The sequence below is a fragment of the Thunnus thynnus genome, chromosome 22 (genome assembly GCF_963924715.1).
Source record: "Thunnus thynnus chromosome 22, fThuThy2.1, whole genome shotgun sequence".
Classification (NCBI taxonomy): domain Eukaryota; kingdom Metazoa; phylum Chordata; class Actinopteri; order Scombriformes; family Scombridae; genus Thunnus; species Thunnus thynnus.
This window is the reverse complement of record NC_089538.1, coordinates 27,056,041-27,079,211: the sequence shown is the minus strand read 5'-3', so window position 1 is coordinate 27,079,211 and position 23,171 is coordinate 27,056,041. Positions and strand designations below refer to the sequence as shown.

Here is a 23,171-nt window from a genome sequence, read left to right as displayed (position 1 = left end):
CATCCTCACAATTGTAAATCTTTTTAAGTGTGTGTGTGTGTGTTCACCTGATCCAGTACAAGAAAGCTCCAATCAGAGCACAGAGCAACAGGAAGACAAAGAACAGCGTCACCATGTCAACACCTGCAGGTAAACAAAGTAAATAAACAAATTGAACATCAGAGTCAAAGCTCCTCAGTTTCACTTCCTGTTGATGCTGAATGTCCTGGAGACACACATGATGTGCTGTAGAGGCGCTCTACAGAGCTCAGGCCTTCAGGTGACCAGATCTACCTTAGACAGGGTCCCCACCCTCCCTGTAGGACAGTGAACGCATCACTGCTGTAGTCCTCCACTGGACTGAACCAACAGAGGCTGAATCTACTTTAGACAAAGTTCCCACCCTGCCTGCAGGACAGTGAATGCACCACCACTGCAGGCCTCCTCTGGACTGAACCAACAGAGGCTGAATCTACTTAAGACAAAGTTCCCACCCTCCCTGTAGATAATGAACGCACCACCACTGCAGGCCTCCTCTGGACTGAACCAACAGAAGCTGGCGGTCGGGGGTTTCCCTCCGGGGAAGATGAAGGAGCGGCCCAGTGGTCTCAGACCTCCAACGGTCCCGTCTGTGTGTGTTGGAGCGAGCGTGTGTGTCGGCACAAGACGGTCACCATCACAGTCCAACACCACATACCTGGCCTGCAGGCCACGCCCCTCTTTACCGCCATACAACATCTGGAAAAGAACAGGAAGCAGAGAGGAGCTGACGGAGCTGTCAACATCATAATGTACCGTAGTCAGAAGTTGATCTGATCAGATTCCTCTGAGGTCTGTTTCATGAAGCAGGACGTTATCTGGATCACGTTCAGAGCGTAAACCTGCTTCTTCAAACAAAGCTGCTGCTTTCTTTGATCCAAGCTGAGTTATAGCTTCATTTCGATGTGTTTTTTCTTCTCTTATATTAAAATCAATTGAATTAAAATATTGCTAACCTGGTTGAAGCCCTGGAAGTCAAAGCCTCCATCTGATTGGACGAGCTGATCACCTGTCACCCAGCGCCCGCCCCCTGCCTGACGGCGCTCCTCCACCGCCTTAGCAACGAAGTACACCATGTTAAAGATGGTCCCAAAGACCGGAGACACCTGTAGACAAAGTTCAGGACAGAATGTCATCATGTCACATGATTTAAATAATTAAAGTAACATCTGAAGTCAACAGATTGTTTTTGTTTCCTACGTGTCTCTTTAAATGTCACTAAATGACCAACATTAATCCTTCAAGTGAAACGACTGCATACGATGTTTCACCACGTAGTCACATACACATGTTCTGTATTTGTTGTGTATATGTAGTGTACATATTGTTGTGTATATGTAGTGTATTTGTTGTGTAAATATTGTTGTGTATATGTAGTGTACATATTGTTGTGTATATGTAGTATATTTGTTGTGTACATGTTCATGTGTATTTGTTGTGTATTTGTAGTGTACATGTTGTTGTGGATTTGTTGTGTATTTGTTGTGTACATGTTGTGTATTTGTTTTGTACATGTTGTTGTGTATATGTAGTGTACATATTGTTGTGTATTTGTTGTGTACATGTTGTGTATTTGTTGTGTACATGTTGTTGTGTATATGTAGTGTACATATTGTTGTGTATTTGTTGTGTATATGTAGTGTACATGTTGTGTACATGTTGTGTACATGTTGTTGTGTATATGTAGTGTACATATTGTTGTGTATTTGTTGTGTATATGTAGTGTACATGTTGTGTACATGTTGTGTACATGTAGTGTACATGTTGTGTACATGTTGTGTACATGTAGTGTACATGTTGTGTACATGTTGTGTACATGTAGTGTACATGATGTTGTGTATATGTAGTGTACATATTGTTGTGTATTTGTGTATATGTAGTGTACATGTTGTGTATTTGTTGTGTACATGTTGTAGTGTATATGTAGTGTACATATTGTTGTGTATTTGTTGTGTATATGTAGTGTACATGTTGTGTACATGTTGTGTACATGTAGTGTACATGTTGTGTACATGTTGTGTACATGTAGTGTACATGTTGTTGTGTATATGTAGTGTACATATTGTTGTGTATTTGTGTATATGTAGTGTACATGTTGTTGTGTATTTGTGTATATGTAGTGTACATGTTGTGTATATGTAGTGTACATATTGTTGTGTATTTGTGTATATGTAGTGTACATATTGTTGTGTATTTGTGTATATGTAGTGTACATGTTGTGTATATGTAGTGTACATGTTGTGTACATGTTGTGTACATGTAGTGTACATGTTGTGTATATGTAGTGTACATGTTGTGTATATGTAGTGTACATGTTGTGTACATGTTGTGTACATGTTGTGTATATGTAGTGTACATGTAGTGTACATGTTGTGTATATGTAGTGTACATGTTGTGTATATGTAGTGTACATGTTGTGTACATGTTGTGTACATGTAGTGTACATGTTGTGTATATGTAGTGTACATGTTGTGTACATGTTGTGTACATGTTGTGTATATGTAGTGTACATGTTGTGTACATGTTGTGTATATGTAGTGTACATGTTGTGTATATGTAGTGTACATGTGTACATGTTGTGTACATGTAGTGTACATGTTGTGTACATGTTGTGTACATGTTGTGTATATGTAGTGTACATGTTGTTGTGTATTTGTGTATATGTAGTGTACATATTGTTGTGTATTTGTGTATATGTAGTGTACATATTGTTGTGTATTTGTGTATATGTAGTGTACATGTTGTGTATATGTAGTGTACATGTTGTGTACATGTAGTGTACATGTAGTGTACATGTTGTGTATATGTAGTGTACATGTTGTGTACATGTTGTGTACATGTTGTGTACATGTAGTGTACATGTTGTGTACATGTTGTGTATATGTAGTGTACATGTTGTGTATATGTAGTGTACATGTTGTGTACATTTTGTGTATATGTAGTGTACATGTTGTGTATATGTAGTGTACATGTTGTGTATATGTAGTGTACATGTTGTGTACATGTTGTGTATATGTAGTGTACATGTTGGGTATATGTAGTGTACATGTTGTGTATATGTAGTGTACATGTAGTGTACATGTTGTGTACATGTAGTGTACATGTAGTGTACATGTTGTGTACATGTAGTGTACATGTTGTGTACATGTAGTGTACATGTTGTTGTGTATATGTAGTGTACATATTGTTGTGTATTTGTGTATATGTAGTGTACATGTTGTGTATATGTAGTGTACATGTTGTGTACATGTTGTGTACATGTAGTGTACATGTTGTTGCGTATTTGTAGTGTACATATTGTTGTGTATATGTAGTGTACATATTGTTGTGTATTTGTTGTGTATATGTAGTGTACATGTTGTGTACATGTTGTGTATTTGTTGTGTACATGTTGTTGTGTATATGTAGTGTATATGTTGTGTACATGTTGTTGTGTATATGTAGTGTACATGTTGTGTACATGTTGTGTACATGTTGTGTATTTGTTGTGTATATGTAGTGTACATATTGTTGTGTATATGTAGTGTACATATTGTTGTGTATATGTAGTGTACATATTGTTGTGTATATGTAGTGTATATGTAGTGTACATATTGTTGTGTATATGTAGTGTACATATTGTTGTGTATATGTAGTGTACATATTGTTGTGTATATGTAGTGTACATATTGTTGTGTATTTGTTGTGTATATGTAGTGTACATATTGTTGTGTAAATGTAGTGTACATATTGTTGTGTATTTGTTGTGTATATGTAGTGTACATATTGTTGTGTATATGTAGTGTACATATTGTTGTGTATTTGTTGTGTATATGTAGTGTACATGTTGTGTACATGTTGTGTATTTGTTGTGTACATGTTGTTGTGTATATGTAGTGTATATGTTGTGTACATGTTGTTGTGTATATGTAGTGTACATGTTGTGTACATGTTGTGTACATGTTGTGTATTTGTTGTGTATATGTAGTGTACATATTGTTGTGTATATGTAGTGTATATGTAGTGTACATATTGTTGTGTATATGTAGTGTACATATTGTTGTGTATATGTAGTGTACATATTGTTGTGTATATGTAGTGTACATATTGTTGTGTATATGTAGTGTACATATTGTTGTGTATTTGTTGTGTATATGTAGTGTACATATTGTTGTGTATATGTAGTGTACATATTGTTGTGTATTTGTTGTGTATATGTAGTGTACATATTGTTGTGTATATGTAGTGTACATATTGTTGTGTATATGTAGTGTATATGTAGTGTACATATTGTTGTGTATTTGTTGTGTATATGTAGTGTACATATTGTTGTGTATATGTAGTGTACATATTGTTGTGTATTTGTTGTGTATATGTAGTGTACATATTGTTGTGTATATGTAGTGTACATATTGTTGTGTATATGTAGTGTACATATTGTTGTGTATATGTAGTGTATATGTAGTGTACATATTGTTGTGTATTTGTTGTGTATATGTAGTGTACATATTGTTGTGTATATGTAGTGTACATATTGTTGTGTATATGTAGTGTATATGTAGTGTACATATTGTTGTGTATTTGTTGTGTATATGTAGTGTACATATTGTTGTGTATATGTAGTGTACATATTGTTGTGTATTTGTTGTGTATATGTAGTGTACATATTGTTGTGTATATGTAGTTTACATATTGTTGTGTATATGTAGTGTACATATTGTTGTGTATTTGTAGTGTACATATTGTTGTGTATATGTAGTGTACATATTGTTGTGTATATGTAGTGTACATATTGTTGTGTATTTGTTGTGTATATGTAGTGTACATATTGTTGTGTATATGTAGTTTACATATTGTTGTGTATATGTAGTGTACATATTGTTGTGTATATGTAGTTTACATATTGTTGTGTATATGTAGTGTACATATTGTTGTGTACATGTAGTGTACATATTGTTGTGTACATGTAGTGTACATATTGTTGTGTATATGTAGCGTACATATTGTTGTGTATATGTAGTGTACATATTGTTGTGTATATGTAGTGTACATATTGTTGTGTATTTGTTGTGTATATGTAGTGTACATATTGTTGTGTATTTGTTGTGTATATGTAGTGTACATATTGTTGTGTATTTGTTGTGTATATGTAGTGTACATATTGTTGTGTATTTGTTGTGTATATGTAGTGTACATATTGTTGTGTATATGTAGTGTACATATTGTTGTGTATTTGTTGTGTACATGTAGTGTACATATTGTTGTGTATATGTAGCGTACATATTGTTGTGTATATGTAGTGTACATATTGTTGTGTATATGTAGTGTACATATTGTTGTGTATTTGTTGTGTATATGTAGTGTACATATTGTTGTGTATATGTAGTGTACATATTGTTGTGTATTTGTTGTGTATATGTAGTGTACATATTGTTGTGTATTTGTTGTGTATATGTAGTGTACATATTGTTGTGTATTTGTTGTGTATATGTAGTGTACATATTGTTGTGTATATGTAGTGTACATATTGTTGTGTATTTGTTGTGTATATGTAGTGTACATATTGTTGTGTATTTGTTGTGTATATGTAGTGTACATATTGTTGTGTACATGTAGTGTACATATTGTTGTGTATATGTAGCGTACATATTGTTGTGTATATGTAGTGTACATATTGTTGTGTATATGTAGTGTACATATTGTTGTGTATTTGTTGTGTATATGTAGTGTACATATTGTTGTGTATTTGTTGTGTATATGTAGTGTACATATTGTTGTGTATATGTAGTGTACATATTGTTGTGTATATGTAGTGTACATATTGTTGTGTATATGTAGTGTACATGTTGTGTACATGTTGTGTATTTGTTGTGTACATGTTGTTGTGTATATGTAGTGTACATGTTGTGTACATGTTGTGTATTTGTTGTGTACATGTTTACCTCCGTCGCAGACACGGCCGACCGGATCTCTCGGTTCAGCTGAGCTTGATGAAAAGCTTCGTAGAAACTCTGGTCGGACTCCATAGTAACAGTCAGAACGGAGCTGTAGGCGTGGCGAAGCTGCGTGCTATTGGTCAGCTGAGGGAATACTGTCTCCTGATTGGATAAAAGAGAGAACAAGAGAACCAAACAGAATTCAGCTTCTTTTAGTTTATTCTAGAAGAGGACTTGATGTTTGAGGTCTGAATCTGATCAACAGACTTTTAGATGTAAATTCTGAGGAAACAACTCTGAAGATTTAATTCCTTTTTAAATCTGTGATTCAGGAAACTGAAGGATGAACATGAGACTGGGACTTTAATGACAGATGTGAGGATTTGGAAAGATAGAAGTTATATTTCACTACATTTCTGTTTGTACAGTTATATTCTGAACTCAGTGATACAGAGACTTTGTGTTTGACTTCCAGAAGAAGAAGAATATTTTGTCTTTAACACATTAAATGCCTCCTCGGGTCAAAGGTGGAACTAAATAAAAATCAACAGAATTTTAACTTATTTTAACCTTCTGAGAAGTTGAGAAAAACTCTCTGATGTAGTTTGATGAAGTTATTGATCCGTAAATATACTGATGAAGTAGTAAAGTGATGATATGTTCGTTACCTGGTACGGCATGGCGTACAGCAGCGCATCATACGGAATAAACATGTAACCATCTGACACCATCCCCATGTCCAGAGCAGCCAATAGGAGCTCTCGCTGATCCTCTCCACCAATCAGGACGGAGCTCATACACAAGATCACCACTGCAACAGAAAACCACTCACAGTTCAACACTTTAAACACTTTGTAATGTTATAATAATCAATAATAAATCAGCTGAAACAGTTCAGACAGCAGCAGGTGTAAACACAGGTAACAGTAACGCCATACCTGCCAACATTTAGGTTTCAAAGATTGGGAGGCTTTTTCGGGAGGGGGGGGGCATAAACATGTAGAAAAGTGATATTTTCAACTGCTTTGCCTGCAGTGTCTCATCCATCACCAGTATGTTTTACATAATGAAAGCTGTCCGTATGTAGCCTCACTGTTTATCTGCGTTTGCCACATTTTTTAACATTTGGCAAATTCTCGTAAACAACAACAACGTTACTTTACAATGAAGGAAGAATGGCGCCTCTTTTATTCCCACTCTGCACCCTGAACACCTGTTCTTGCATTATGTTATTTGGGTTGAAGAGGTACAATCATCCACAAGAAATAGTAGTTACCTGGATGTAACTCCATTTCCTGCTGCTGCTTCATATTAAGAGCTTTCCACTGACAAATTAATGGAAGGCTTTTATTGTGAAGAACTTGAAATGAAATGTGTTTATCACTGAGTTAACAGAGCTTTGTTAGTGGTGCTATTCTTCAATAAAACAAGTCAACACAATAACATTTGGAGATATTCGGGGCTCTTTGTTCAGTGGATCAGTTGTAAACACTGCAGAGAGGAAGAGTACCAGCAGAAACAGCCACAGTGATGATGATGTTTGATGAAGAGCTGCAGACGACAGGCTCTTACAGCATCTTCAGCAAACATCTTCAACAGGTAGCCTAAACAACTTATTTTACCTTGCAGTGAGGGTAGCACACTATTGTAACATGAGGGAACACTTCCTGTTGTGACATCAGTCACTGTGCTTCTGGCTGATTTTATATCTGTGATCGTCAACATCTGAACCCTCAGCAGCTGTGTGCTAACATGTAGCTGCTAACAGCTAGCATATACTGACTGACTCATGTTACGATCCACATCATCTTCACACACCACAGAAAATACAGTCCAGTGACCATTAGTACGTATCTTAGTTCTGTTGATAATGATATAGTTACATATCAGCGAGATAACAAGTGAATATAATTCACTGAATACTTTAATATTTAACATTTCAGCTACAAATCAGCTGATAAACTGGAGTTTAAAATGTGTGACAGCAGATCATCTAACAGGAAACTGTATATTGTTTGTTTTAGTTGATGGGAAATTATTATGAGTATAATCATGAGTTTAGTAATTAAGCTGAACCCATTGTGATTTTTCAGAATAAAAAATGTATCGTCATCACTTCAAACTAACGGAAACTGAACAACGCAGGAACATTTATTCACTGAGAGCAAGATCACAGTCAGCTGTTCCTCCAACTCTTTACTAGTAGAACTATTACTATTTACTACTCTTACACTTTACTGACTGTAATCTCTGACCCAGACAATAATGGCTGCTCTGACCTTTGACCTTGTCGGCCTCTCTGATCGCTTTTAGCGCCTCCCGAGGTCCGCCTTTGTTCTGGGTTTCCATGGTAACCACCAGACCAACCGGGAGGCCCAAAGCCCTGAGGGCAGAGGCCACCTCCTGTCCTGTGCTCTCCCATAGGTCAGTTGGTGCTGATGACACGGAAAGAGGAAGGAATAAATATAAATATATAAACTTAGCACAAAAAGTAAAGAAATTTGTGTTTGGTAGATTATTTCTTTGTTGTAACGATGCTTCTTGGCAATAAATCTTATACCGTTGGAAAGCCTGTTTATTTCCCTTTTAAATGGTGCCACATTTGTGAGGAACATGCATTTATGGGACGAGCAGCAGAGCTGAGTATGTGGGTTGCACCATGAAAAATTTGCCAAATCTTCTCTGCCGATGCCAAACAGTTTATTCTGCCATTGACTCTTGTTTGGTGTTTGGTGGATTGGATGATTGAAGTTTGAAGAAACAAGACATATTGGCAATTTAACAATTTATTCATTTAACAAACAGGAGCCTCAGTAGCATGTGGAAGAACCATACACAGCCACAACAGCCTGGCACCTCCTCCTCATGCTGGTCACCAGCCTGGTCACACTCTGCTGTGGGATGGCGTCCCATTCTTCAACCAGCATTTGTCAAGTCAGCCAACATGGTTGTGTTGGTCACTCTGGCACGAACAGCACGCCCAAGCTGATCCCACAAGTGTTCAATGGGGTTGAGGTCAGGACTGCTGGCAGGCCGTTCCATCCTCTCCACTCTGGAGGGGGTCTCTGATAAACCTGCTCTGTGGGGGCAAGCGTTGTCATCTTGGAGGATAGAGTTCGGTCCCAAACTGTGGAGATATGGGATTGCCACTGGTTGCAGAATCTCATCTCCATATCTCTCTGCATTGAGATTGCCTCCAATGATGATGAGCATCATTTTTTCAGTGAGGGAGATGCCGCCCCACACCATCACACTGCCTCCACCAACAGATGTTACTCTATTGGTGCAGCAATTAGCATAATGTTCTCCGTGTCTTCTCCACACTTTGACCCTATGATCCAACTGCCGGAGGCAGAATCTGGACTCATCACTGAACATAATGTTCCTCCACATGTTCAGGTTCCAGTGCACGTGTTGCTGACACCAGCGCAAACAGGTCTGACGGTGAAGTGGGGTGTCGTCTTCTTGGGACGCCCACTTCATGGCCTGTCTCTGACATCCCCTGTTATATGGAACTTTGCCTTCACTTTGGAGATGGTACTAGGGCTCACTCCAAATAATGCTGCAACTTGGTTTTGCGGAACACCAGCTTGAAGTTGCCCTATTGCACGGGCCCTATCCAGATCAGTCAAACATGCAGGTCCCATGCTCACAGGTGCTGCCAATCAGGCACCTGATTGGCAGCACCTGGGGGTACGAGAAGCTCAAAACAACAGTCAATAGCAACAGCAAAGTAAGTTGTTTGGCATTGGCAGATTTGGCAAATTTTTCATGGGCGCAACCCACATACTCAGTTCTGCTGCTCATCCCACAAATGCATGTTCCTTACAAGTGTGGCGCCATTTAAAAGGGGAATAAACAGGCTTTCCAACAGTATAAGATTTATTGCCAAGAAGCTTCGTTACAACAAAGAAATAATCTACCAAACACACATTTCCTTACTTTTTCTGCTAAGTTTATAAATGCTTTGATATATGATGATATATAATATATATTAAAAAATAATTTATTTATGCCTTCTGTCCCTATGTTTACAAATACAGGAACACACAGGCCACACCCATAAAGTTAGATCACACCCACACACATTAGACCACGCCCACCACTGTGACATCACACCCTCACCTGAGATGATGCCCACGTGCGCCCAGCGAAAGAACCTGAGCACGGTGAACAGCACTCTGCTGGGAGGAGTGATAGGCGGCAGGTTTGGCCAATCAGCATCCAGACAGCCTGGTGAGGAAAGCCCCGCCTCCCAGTGGTGAGCCAATAAGGAGGCAGCATGACAGAGGGCGGGGTTAAAGGGTCCAATGTAGGCGTGGCCATAACCCTCCATGTCACCGAGTTCTGTTAAAGCTGAAATAATATCAAAGAAGCAGAAGATGTTAAAATAATCAGCACAAATATAAAATCAGCTTAAACTGACTTTTAGTTTGTCAGTTTTTTTTAATAACTTTTTACTCCATTTATTTCTTCTAGTGTGACAGACTTTTAAAGGTAAATGTTAACTAACACAGTGGTTCTGAACCTGCGGGTTGAAGATGACTGTGGAGAAAACAAGACTAGTTCAAAACCTATTATATGGCTGGACTGGGTATGAAACTCTACAGGGTTTTTCATTTGAAATAAGGGCTCTTAATTTGAAATGGATACAGGAAGTGGGGGCATTCGGCCAACAATGGTGTAACTTGATCACTCAGTCAGTCCGTTATGGACTTTTGTGTTGAGAAACACAAGGCGGTTTCAACAGAGCCCTGAGCTCCCAACAACAACATCACCCTGACTTTCTGTAATATGGATTTACCAAAAACAACGTGGAATATCCACAGTTGGTAGGTAACAGAAATTTGTTACCTCCTCGTTACTTTATTAGTTACATATTTGTTAGCTAATTTGTTGCCTTCTCGTTAGCTAATTGGTTACCGAACCTTTGGAGGTGGAGCAGTCCTCATCCAGCAGTTTGATGTCATACCAGTATCCTCTGCTTAGACCCCTGTCACTCCGTAACCGTGACAACGCCAGGTTGGCTGCTGCTGTTGGCATCGCCCTGGAGAACAGCGGGTCACATGTCCATGGGCCAATCAGAGCAAGCTTGAAGGTAGCTGTCCAAACCTCTGCTATGCTTAGCAACCACAGACACGCCCCTAGCAACCACCTGGGAAGCAGCATCCTCACCCTGAAAAAAAATAGAAATAGTTTATTTCTTCAGAAGTAAACAGTAGAAACACACAGTCAGTCTGTCAGACTTTAAACTCTGAAGCTTTTACACTTTATTTAAACTGGTTCAGAGTGTCTTATGCATTCAGACAGAACACAAAATGAATGAATGAAAATGTTTCAACTTATATTCAGGAGCTTTATGAATCTGCTTTGTAAACTTACAGAGGTGAAAGGGAAAAGGAGAAAGACTGGAGGGAAATATCAGTAACACCTCCTGTTTGAAGAATAACATCATCATCATCATCATCATCATCCTTTTGAGTGATTTCTGGAGGGTTTACATTTTTTCATTTTTTCTTTGCATATTTAAGATCAGTTTAAATTAATAGAATGATATCAGGACTCAAACATATCTGAAGTCCACTGAAAACATGAGACCAGGGTCTGAAGAACAGGATGACCCTGGTCCTGGTCTTCAGACCCTGGTCCTGGTTCTGATCCAGAATCGGATGTCAGAGTACAGATTTAATGTCCGCGAGGGACAGTTCAGCTCACAGACACTAGTCAGTAAAGATTCATGCAGAAAAGGACAATGATGAATAAAAACAATATTAAATCTTAAAAAACACAAAAGTGAACTGTGACATCACGACAGTCTCCTCACATCCACAGCTGCTAACACTTGATTAAAAAAGTCACTGTATTGTTCTCCTAATGGTGTTTAGACAGCCGGCCAAACTCTTTTAATAAATGACACAACTCAATAAACAAGAGTCAGTCCGCAGATTTCTAGGTCCAGGTTTAATGCAGACTCTTGTAGAATATTGATACAGTAAAGTAAATTTAAAAATAGTAAATGTATATTATATATTATATATTAAAGCACTACATATAAAGCCAGAATAACACAAACTGTGATCAAATTATACTAAATGTAAACTATATGCTCCTGAGGCATGATGTACTGAACATGTCATATAGTATGAGCACCTACCAGCCAGTATCTAGCATTAATCTAATACAAACACAAAAACATCCCATCAAAGACAAACATTCTTCAATGACGAATGATAAGCAGCATTGAAGGTGTCAAGATGAAGGGGTGTCTGGATCGGTGGAGACTGGAATGAGGGGTCTGGCGTTGATGATGGCAGAAACTACGGACATGAGTGTGCACAGGACTTTGTGGGAGAGATGAATATGTTGTTGTAACAGCATGGAGTCAAATATTCGGCGAGCAACTCCAATGATTCACTCCCAGGAGCCTCCTATGAGCAAAGAATGAGGGGGGTTGAACTCCCAGGAACAGCCCTGTTCATTCAGGTATCTCTGGATATTGGTCCCTTGTTGCTGCTTGGTCAGTCTGAGCTCATTGCTGGCACCAACAAAATTTGTTCCATAATCTGATCTCAGTTGCTTTGCAGGTCAACGGATTGCAAAGAATCGCCTCAGAGTGTTGATGCAACAGGAGTCCATGGGCTCGATTACCTCAATATGCACTGCTCTAGTGCTCATGCAGGTAAACAATATTGCTCAACACTTGCAACACAGTGACTTTCCAAGGCCCAAGACATCAAATCCCACATAGGTGAATGGGGGAGATGTGCTGAGGTGTTCGGGTGGCCCCGGAGCTTCCGACAGGTGGTGTACTTGTGTACGACTGAGTTGATGAGCCTTTTACAACTGATGATCCACAGGCCAGAAGATCTGATTGCCCCTTTGGTGAAATGACGGTCTTGATGTTTCACCTGACGTGGTGGTGGCATACTAGCAGAGTAGAGACATGGCTGAGTTTAGGTAGAACTAGGAGGTTCTTCTCAGCATGTTTGAGTGTGCCTCCTACTCTCATAAGACATTCCTCAAGCACAGAACTGAGTTTGAAGCGTGGGCTGCTTGTGGACAGGGTTTTGCCATCAGCGAGGGTAGAGAATTATACTAAGTAAGCTTCTTTTTGGATCACATTTATGATGATGTCCACAGCTTGAGAAAGCTCATCAGGAGTGCAGGATTGTTTTCACCGATGCCACCCTCTACATCCTTTGGCATAATCTGTAGACTTGTGAGATTGAGTTATATGGACGAGGAAGGCAACAGCTCTCAATAGTTACTCCCACGTAGAGAAGCACTTGAACTGGTCCGTGGTGAAGTTTTACCTTTGATGTATGGAAGCTTGACACCTCAGGCCACACTTCGATCTCAAGTTCAGTACTAATGAATTCAAAGGACTCAGGTTTCTCTTGCAGGCCCTTATATGGTCTATGAAGAAAAGCTGGTCCGCTGAGCCATGTTGCTTTTGCAAGGTGGGATGCAGTGACAGCCCTGGATGCATGATGAGCTGGATTGAGCTGCTGGACTGAGGTTGATCTCAACAAGGTCCCACAGGACTCCATTCGTGGTCCTCTCCTGCTTCCGCTGGTCTCCAAAATCAGCAGACACTTGATCAGCTACCATAGCTATACAGATGACACACAAATGTACATTTTCACCGTCTCTTGATAAATTCAGCATTTCAGGTTCACTGCTCACATCAATATGCGGATGCTGCAATACTTCTTGCAGTTGAGTAAAGAAAAGACTGAACCTCTAGTGGTTGGTGCAAAGGATGACCACTGACCAAGTCGAGGTTTTGTTGATGCTGACCTGAATTTCTGTTCACACGTCAATGGTTCTGTCACCAACGGAATAGATTATTGTAATTCCCTTTTCACTGGCCTTCCCATAAAGTTCAAGGTATGTCTTATGTACTTGTCAACTTCCAGTCATTTCTCACTTTAGTATTTTTTTTAAAAATATATCGATAAATAAAATCTTTAAAAACAAAACAAAACAAAACAAGACAAAACAAAACAAGACAAAAACCTTCTCTTTGGTTGTACCATGGTTCTTCCTAACGCTTGATCGTCTTGCCTCACTGTAATTTGCTTTGGATAAAAGCACCAAGTGACACATTGTCAATATAAAAAGATCCAACAGCTTCAGCTTGTTCAGAATGAGACGCAAGATTGATGAATAAGAGACCTGATCTACCTGTTAACGTCACCTGTACACAGGTAAAACCTGCTCCTGATGAAGCAGATTAAATTGCAGCAACTTCTGTTAACTGAGCTGAACTTTCAAACATCCTTCAGTTCACAACACACAGTGTGTTTCTATGGAAACAGCAAATGTTTCTGCTGTAATGGGATGTTCAGTTAGTGTAACTGAGTATATAATGAATGAACTGAATATGATATTAGACTGTGACACTTTGTGATGTTTGTGACTGAGACCCTGAATATTTCTGATTTAGGCTGCATTCACACCAAATCAGGCGGTGCGGCGTTCAGCCGCAGGGTCGAGTGGAGGTGTGTGGGTTGGTGGGTGTGTTTATTTGTGCTCTACAATGTAACCACTGTGAAACAATCAGAAAATAATGTTTTATTGATCTGATTCACCGGCTTTCTCGCTACCAGTGCTCCCTCTCTTCATTCACTCTCTAGCTCGCTCGACCACAGCTGCTCTCTCTCTCTCTCTCTTTTTCTCTCGTCTTTTTTAAAACGAGTCGGGAAGCCGACAGCAAAGTCTAACTTTACTAACGTTATCAAGCGAAGAGAAATGTCCTCCCCTCGTCCTAGTGACGTCTTTGTCCTTCCTCATGGCAGAGTTTACAACTCTTGTCAGTCTGATCTCCCGCTGTGATTGGTCACCGCAGCCTTCAGCCGCAGTGACGTCGGGTTGCGTTTCTCCAAAAGTTGACTCTGGCTCAACTTTCTGGCCGCAGTCCGGTGCTGCGCAGTAGCGGCCAAAACAGCCACAGCCAAGCCGCACTACCCCCATTCAAATGAATGGGACGACTGGCGCTTTCGCCTCACCGCCTGATTTGGTGTGAAAACATTCAAACACTTATTTTATTTTGAGTTGTATTACTTTTCTAACAGACTGAATCTTATTTATTCTATTGACATTTTTATCTACATTAAACCCTGTGAGGTTTAGAAGTTTGTGTTTATATTGTATTAAATGACTGATGGCCTGTATTTTATTTGTTATTTAAATATTATTACTGAATGTTTTTACAGTTACAGATGTTTTATCTTTATATTTGCCAGAAGTTTGTCTTCTTAACATTTTGAGCTCACAGGTTGAACCCTGCTGAGTTCTATGACCTCTGACCTCTAAAGCTTCACATTAATGCTGCCTGACACCATTAGCTAATGCTAAAGAGCACTAAGAAGGCTAAGTATAGCATCAATGCTAACACTCTTAAGACAAGCTGACAGAGGGACCTATTTCCCTGAAATAGGTTGCAGGGTCTAAGTCTTCATTCCTGAAGCATGCAGTTCTCATGACCATCAGCGTTGGTGCAGCCAGGCTCAGCATGCAGAAGACTAAATATATTATTAGTACGAGGAACACATTATGTGCATGTAAGAGTCACGGTGAGCTTTAATAACGACCAGTCACATGAGCTCCTTTCATCCCCTTCAAATACAGCAACAGGTGACACAGGGAGAGAAAGAAAAGAGTGAAGCACCTGAAGGTCGAAAATACAAATTCAGTATACTAAATAAAACTGATGTGTTCTCATGTGTTCTGTCACATGTTTTGTGCAGACAATTAATATAGGATGATTAATACATTTAAACTGCAGTTCCACTCGTCATCTACATATTTGAAAGTCCTCATTTATGCTTTTAAGTACATTATATACAATATCCTTAAATAAACAGATAAAAAATCAGGTTTGGAAATTTGCTTGTTCATGTTTAAGTTCTATCACTGTTTTGTTGAAATATTTACATGATGAATGAAGGTATCCAGGCTGTGCCAGCTGTGTGTAAAGTAAGCAGGACTGTGGGGGGGGCATTTTGCTGGCATGGTTTGGGTCCACTTGTCCCCTTAGAGGGAAGGGTCACTGCTGATCAATACAAAGTAGTTGTGAATGATCAGCTTTATCCTATGATGGAACATGTCTATCCTGATGGGAGTGGTCTCTTCCAGGATGGCAATGAATGGTTTGATGAGTATTAAATGATGTGAATCATATTATGACCTTCACAGTCACCAGATCTCAACCCAGCTGAACACCTATGAGAGATTTAGGACTGACGTGTTAGACAGGTTTTTCCTTTCATTTGTCACCCGCCTGTAGGTGTATGTGTGTTCACATTTTCATTCATGACATTTATGTTTATTACATTGTAAATAAATTCATCCTAAATTATATATATTCCTTTCTTCCTCTCTTCCAGGCTTACTTTTACATGTGTTACTCTCTTTATCTCCTGGACCTTTCCTCAGGGACGTAACTTATATATATATATACACACACACATATATATATATATAACACAACTGACTTTGGCAAGGTCCTTAACGCTGCCAGCCTACCTCAGGATGAGTGAAACCGCTGAGTCATACTGGCTCAGACATTGCCCAGATCAACAAGGTCCGAATCAGGTGTTGGGATCAACACCAGCCAAGATCAAGGCGACACAATGTGGGGACAAAGGGGATGCTAGGAAGTACAACAAACTGTCTATACCAAACCATCCAAAGTGTACTCTCAGTGGCAAGGTAATAACATGAGAACAGATCCTCCCAGGGCTGAGACTAAACAATACTGGAAGAGCATATGGGAGAAGGAGGCATCACATAACACCAATGCTCAGTGGCTGGTGGATCTAAGAGCAGACCACAGCAATCTCCCAGAACAAGATCCAGTAACCATTACAATGGCAGACATCCAAGAGTGGGTGTCAGGTATGAAGAGCTGGACAGCACCGGGCCCAGACATGATCCACACCCACTGGCTAAAGAAACTAACTGGACTCCATGAACGCCTGGCAGTACAAATGAACCAGCTGCTGATGGATGGGACGCACCCAGAATGGTTAACCCAAGGGCGGACAGTCAGGCATCATAGCGGCTAAGACAAATAGGCACATGGCCCAATACATAAACTGGGCTATGTGCTTTCCAGAATGCTTGGAAATGTACAACAGGACACTAAGAGCCTTCATCAAGAACTCAATGGGCCTGTGGAAAACGACTCTGGAGGCCAACTCAAAGCCCATTGCACAAGTTACCACCAAGTGAGGCATGTACCAAGGTGATGCACTATCCCCGCTGCTGTTCTGCATAGGCCTGAACCCCCTCAGCCAGATCATCTCAAAGAGTGGCTACGGGCACCAGTTCCGCAGTGGAACAACCATCACCTCCTCTACGTGGATGACATCAAGCTGTATGCCAGGAATGAGCGAGACATCGACTCACTGATCCACCTCACCAGGATCTACAGCAACGACATCGGAATGTCATTCGGACACATAAGTGTGGTCGGATGGTATCAAAGAGAGGGAAGATGATCAGGACATGAGGGGTTGAACTACTAGAAGGCAGCATTGCAGATGTTCAGGACAACTACAAATACCTTGGGATCCTGCAGGCAAATGGGAACCATGAGGAGGCCGCAAGGAAGTCAGCCACAGACAAATACCTACACAGAGTAAGGCAGGTCCTGAAAAGTCGGCTGAAGGGGAAGAACAAGATACGGGCCATCAACACGTACTCCCTGTCAGTCATCAGATACCCCGCTGGTATAATAAGCTGGCCAAAGGAGGAGATAGAGGCCACTGATATCAAGACAAGGAAGCTCCTCACAATGCATGGAGGGTTTCATCCCAAGTCCAGCACCCTGAGACTGTACACTAAGCGGAACGAGGGAGGCCAAGGACTGGTGAGCATCAGAGCTCCAGGAATACATCAGGAAGATGGCCCCCAAAGATGAACTGCTAAGTGAATACCTCAGGCAGCAGAAACCCGATGATGCAGAGGAGGAGGAGGAACCATCATGGAGGGACAAGCCCCTACACGGCATGTACCACCGACAGATAGAAGAAGTGGCTGATATCAAGAAATCCTACCAGTGGCTGGAAAAGGCTGGACTGAAGGACAGCACAGAAGCACTGATCATGGCAGCACAAGAACAGGCACTCAGTACAAGATCAATAGAGGCGGGGATCTACCACACCAGACAGGACCCCAGGTGCAGGCTGTGCAAAGATGCTCCTGAGACAGTTCAGCACATAATAGCAGGGTGTAAGATGCAGGCAGGAACAGCGTACATGTAACGCTGTGAGGGAGCTGGAAAGCATCCCCCTCACTAAAGTGAAAAAACAACAACACACGTGTACATTGACTAATACAGGAAGTTTATTTTTGTTATGTTGTGCTTTATTTTGGGAACCCCTACTAATCTCTCTCTCTTTGAGGTTGACTTAACCAATCCTTATGTGACTGATGCTGTTCATTTCTCCATTACACCTACACCTCAATCCTGCTGGCCTTCATCCTAGTTGTAAGGGTTCACCACCATCCAAACCTTACAAACACCATAACCAAGTGGCTGGCATCGTGTACAGGAACATCTGCACTGAGTATGGGCTGGAAGTCCCAAGGTCACAATGGAAGACACCTCCTAAGGTGGTTGAGAATGACCAAGCCAAGATCCTGTGGGACTTCCAGATCCAGACTGACAAACTGGTGATGGTGAACCAACCAGACATCGTGTTGATTGACAAACAACAGAAGAAGGCAGCGGTGATAGACGTAGCAATCCCAAGCGACAGCAACATCAGGAAGAAGGAACACAAGAAGATCGAAAAATACCAGGAAGAGGAGCTAGAAAAGATGTGGGGAGTAAAGGCAACAGTGGTGCCAGTGGTAGTGGGAGCACTGGGGGCTGTGACGCACAAACTGGGAGAGTGGCTCCAGCAGATTCCAGGTACAACATCTGAGGTCTCTGTGCAGAAGAGCCCAGTCCTAGGAACAGCTAAGATACTGCACAGAACCCTCAAACTCCCAGAACTCTGGTAGAGGACCCAGGCTGCCGCTGCTAAAATTTGTGTCTATATACACTGCTCAAAAAAATTAAGGCAACACTTAATTGTCACAGTCTAACACCAAGTCAGTTAAACTTCAGGGATATCAATCTGTCCGTTTAGGAAGTACAAGTGATTTTGAATCAGTTTCACCTGCCTTAGTGGAGAAGCAAAAGCAAGACCACCCCCTAAAAGGGACTGGTTTGACATGTGGTGACCACAGACTATTGTTAGTCTAGTGTCCTTATCACTACTGGTAGCATCAGGCGGTACCTGCAGCCCAGTCAGGTTGCACAGGTAGTCCAGCTCCTCCAGGATGTCACATCCATACATGCGGTCGCAGGAAGGTTTGCTGAGTCTCTCAGCACAGTCTCAAGAGCACAGAGGAGATACCAGGAGACCGGCTGTTACACGGGGAGAGCTGGACAGGCCCGTAGACGGGCATCAACCCAGCAGCAGCACCGGTATCTGCTCCTTTGTGTGAGGAGGAACAGGAGGAGCACTGCTAGAGTCCTACAGAACGACCTCCAGCAGGCTACTGGTGTGCATGTTTCTGACCAAACTGTCAGAAACAGACGCCATGAGGGCCCGATGTTCTCTAGTGGGACCTGTGCTCACAGTCCAGCACCGTGCAGCTTGATTGGCATTCACCAGAGAACACCAGAACTGGCAGGTCCACTACTGGTGCCCCGTTCTCTCCACAGATGAGAGCAGGTTCGCACTGAGCACATGTGACAGGCGTGAAAGAGTCTGGGGACGCCGTGGTGAACGTTATGCTGCCTGTAACATCATCCAGCATGACCAGTTTGGTGGTGCGTCAATGATGTTCTGAGGAGGCACATCCTAGGAGGCTCGCACAGACCTCCATGTCATAGCCAGCAGTACCCTGACTGCTGTTAGGTACCGGGATGAAATCCTCAGGGCAATGGTCAGACCTTATGCTGGTGGACTGGGCCCTGGATCCTCCTGGTGCAGGACAACGCCCGGCGGGTCCTGGATGACGAAGGCATTGATACCATTGACTGGCCCTCTCGTTCCCCGGACCTAAATCCAACTGAGGACCTACGGGACGTTATGTATCGGTGCATCCAACACCACCAAGTACCGCCACAGACTGTCAGGAGCTCACTGATGCCCTGATCCAGGTCTGGAAAGAGATCCCCCAGGACACCATCCGCCGCCTCATCAGGAGCATGCCCAGACATTGTCGGTATCACATACAGGCACACGGGGACCAAATACACTACTGAGTCTCATCATCAGTTGGATCAGCTGTGATTTCTGGTGTGATTCTGGATCCAGCCCTCAGTGGCTTGATGGTTTTGGTTTCCACTCGTCGTTGTTACGTCATTTTGTTCTCAACAGTTTAAACAATGTATGTCAGTAAAGATGTTCAACTTGAATAATTCGTTCATAAAGATCTGATGTGTGATTTAACTGGTCCCTTAATTTTTCTGAGCAGTGTAAATGAGAGATGGAGCAGCAACTACAGAGACTCTTGTTGTTCAGAGGACACTGAGCTTTTATCTCTGTCATATAAGCCTTTCTACCTGCCCAGGGAGTTCGGGCAGGTGTTCGTCACTGTGAAAGCTACGCAAAAGGAAATAAGACAAATAACCAACAATTGCAAGCATAAATACAAATTGATGATTGAGGGGAAGATGAGCGGTAATGATTTAAGGCAGGCATGGCAGGGCGTGTACACAATATAGGTGGGAAGAAGAAGAAGAAACAGACATGTTAACAAAAATGGGACAATCTGACCTTTGCTAATGAGTTAAATACATTTCATGGTAGGTTTGATACATCAGATTTCTTAACTGAACATAACTTAATTAGGAAACAACTTGACTGTGCAGCCTTTGGTCATAACAGCTGAGGAGCTGTGAAGAACCTTTAAAAAACGCTTTAAGACAGCAGGTCCTGACAGGATCTGGTTCTGAACGAGTGTAGAGAACAACTTAGCCTGTGTTTGGACATCTTCCCCAAATGTCACTTGATACACACAATATCATATCACTTCACTCATAGTGCCGGTTCCAAAAATGTCTAAACCGTCTGTCTTAAATGATTATTGACCAGATGCTTTAACATCAATTGTAATGAAGAGCCTCGAGAGGACTTTTTAAAACCATGTTCTTAGGGAAATGCAACATGAACTTGACCCCTTATAATCTGCATAGGAATGGGTACAGAGGATGCTCTTTTGTATATGCTGCATATTTATTGTCATCTTGACATCTGCCCAAACAATATGCTCATGTTATTTCTGTCAGCATTTAATACCATCAGACTCCATATTATGATGGAGAGATTACTGGTAACATCATCAGATGGGTAGAGTCCTTCCTAACTGATCGATTACAGTGTGTCAGAGTAAACAGGGCAGTCTCTTCTCCTATCACTACTTACACTGGGGGGGGGGGGGGCAGTTTTATTTACCCTCCACACAAATGAATGTAGAAGCAACACATCTGATCATGTTACTATTAAATTTGCTGATGAGACGGTAATCGTGGGTTTGATTAGAGATGATGATGAAACCAGCAGTGAGTAGATCAGTCTGTTGGTTGGTGCAGGTCCAGTTTTCCTCATTTGAACACCAAGAAACCTAAATGAATGGTAACAAACTCACCAACATGACTATTGATGGGGGGGGTATTGAAGGTATATGACGACCAATATTTAGGAACAATAATAGAAGTTAAACTATTATGGAATTCTAATACAGATGTTATCAATAAGAAGGTTTGCAGCTCCTATAATTCATGTGTAAACTGACAGTTTAGAGTAAAAAGAGATATTTTGGTCTTCTTCTACTTTTAACTCTTTGTTCCATTGCTTGGTATTTATCATTGGCAGTCAATAATAAAAATAAACTGCATAAGATAATTAATGTCTAGTAAGATTATTAGACACGTTTCACATCTCTATTTAACATATACAAGCTCAGACAGTATTACACTGCTGAATAAACTGAAACAACACTAACTGAACCTTTGTGTGAAGATGCTGCACCTTATTATATGTTATTATATTATGCAGTAGATGAAAAAACATGCAGCAAACTGAAAGGTGTAAAACAACTTAAATTAAAGGTGTTTTGTGATGTCTGTGTGCACCTCTGCCAACTGAAGCCATGATGCATAAACTAACCCTCAGCTGCACCTCTCCTCCCTCTCGGAGCTCCTTTGCTGCCCAGAAATGACCGAACAGGCACAGATGCACAAAAAGAGGCCTCAGCGTGAGTTAAACTAGATAAAGACTGCGTTTGTCTGACAGCAGCGGTCTGAAACATCTACCTGGATATCAGCTGTCTGATGACATCATCCACCTGTTAAACACTCCTTCAACAGAGATACACGACACACGAGTAGATATCTGCGTTTGCATTGTTTCTAGTCATAATTCTACTGCAGATATCCAGAGCAAACAATTGAAAGCCGAATACACATTAATGGTAAAAGTGACGTCATTTATCTCATTGTGGATCTCTGAAATGTTCATTTTGACTACAAAAAACTGAATTACAGATATCTGCAATAAATATCCAGTCCAGCTATTAAATGTTAGAATGGACACTTATACTTTTTATAGATTTAAAGATACCTTATATTTATTGTCACTGCTCAGCAGTGATGTCACAGTAATCACTGAGCTGCTGTTATTATACAATAAATTATAATTAACATTATTGAACCTTTAATGAGCAGCAGTCTGAACTCTGATGACATCACAGCAGTGCGAGGTCACGGTTTGATCAGAAGGTTAAAGTGAGGAGTCGATCAGCTGATTGAAGGTGACGAGCGTTAAACACTTTGAGCTGATCAGCAGGATGAAGCCGATTTATGTGCTCAGAGACTTTAGACGTCTGTATCTGAACCTTTAACCGAAGCAGAGCTGCAGATTTCTTATGAAACAGTTTACAGTGACTGCAGACGTTCGGTTCAGTTACAGACGTCAGCTGACTTCACTTATTTTACATCCTGATAAAACTTCAGCAGCTCAGCAGGCTTTCAGTCACTTTAACCCTCCAATCATTAAACCTGCACATTACATCATCATCATAATCATCATCATCATCATCACTCGACACAATTAACAACTGTCATCACACACACACACACACACATACACACACACACACAGTTTACCTTTGTCTCAAAGCTTCATCTGTTTGAAGAAAAAACTTCAGTCGACAGAAGAAAAACTTCAA

At 40.9% G+C, this 23,171-nt stretch overlaps 2 protein-coding genes across 2 annotated transcripts in view; both read right to left on the bottom strand.

The window, feature by feature from the left end:
• Nucleotides 1-23,165, bottom strand: part of LOC137174581 (retinal guanylyl cyclase 2-like) — a 48,175-nt gene extending 25,010 nt beyond the window's left edge. Inside the window, exons 1-9 of the mRNA XM_067579968.1 lie at nt 23,110-23,165; nt 10,862-11,109; nt 10,059-10,289; nt 8,213-8,368; nt 6,602-6,744; nt 5,940-6,095; nt 975-1,124; nt 498-717; nt 48-123 (exon numbers count right to left, since the gene is read on the bottom strand). Coding sequence (XP_067436069.1) covers nt 48-123; nt 498-717; nt 975-1,124; nt 5,940-6,095; nt 6,602-6,744; nt 8,213-8,368; nt 10,059-10,289; nt 10,862-11,102 — 1,373 coding nt within the window. The 5' untranslated portion in view covers nt 11,103-11,109; nt 23,110-23,165. The remainder of the gene's footprint in view (nt 1-47; nt 124-497; nt 718-974; nt 1,125-5,939; nt 6,096-6,601; nt 6,745-8,212; nt 8,369-10,058; nt 10,290-10,861; nt 11,110-23,109) is intronic.
• LOC137174250 (eukaryotic translation initiation factor 4E type 2-like) overlaps nt 20,488-23,171 on the bottom strand; it is a 33,101-nt gene continuing 30,417 nt past the window's right edge. Inside the window, exon 7 of the mRNA XM_067579428.1 lies at nt 20,488-20,545. Coding sequence (XP_067435529.1) covers nt 20,488-20,545 — 58 coding nt within the window. The remainder of the gene's footprint in view (nt 20,546-23,171) is intronic.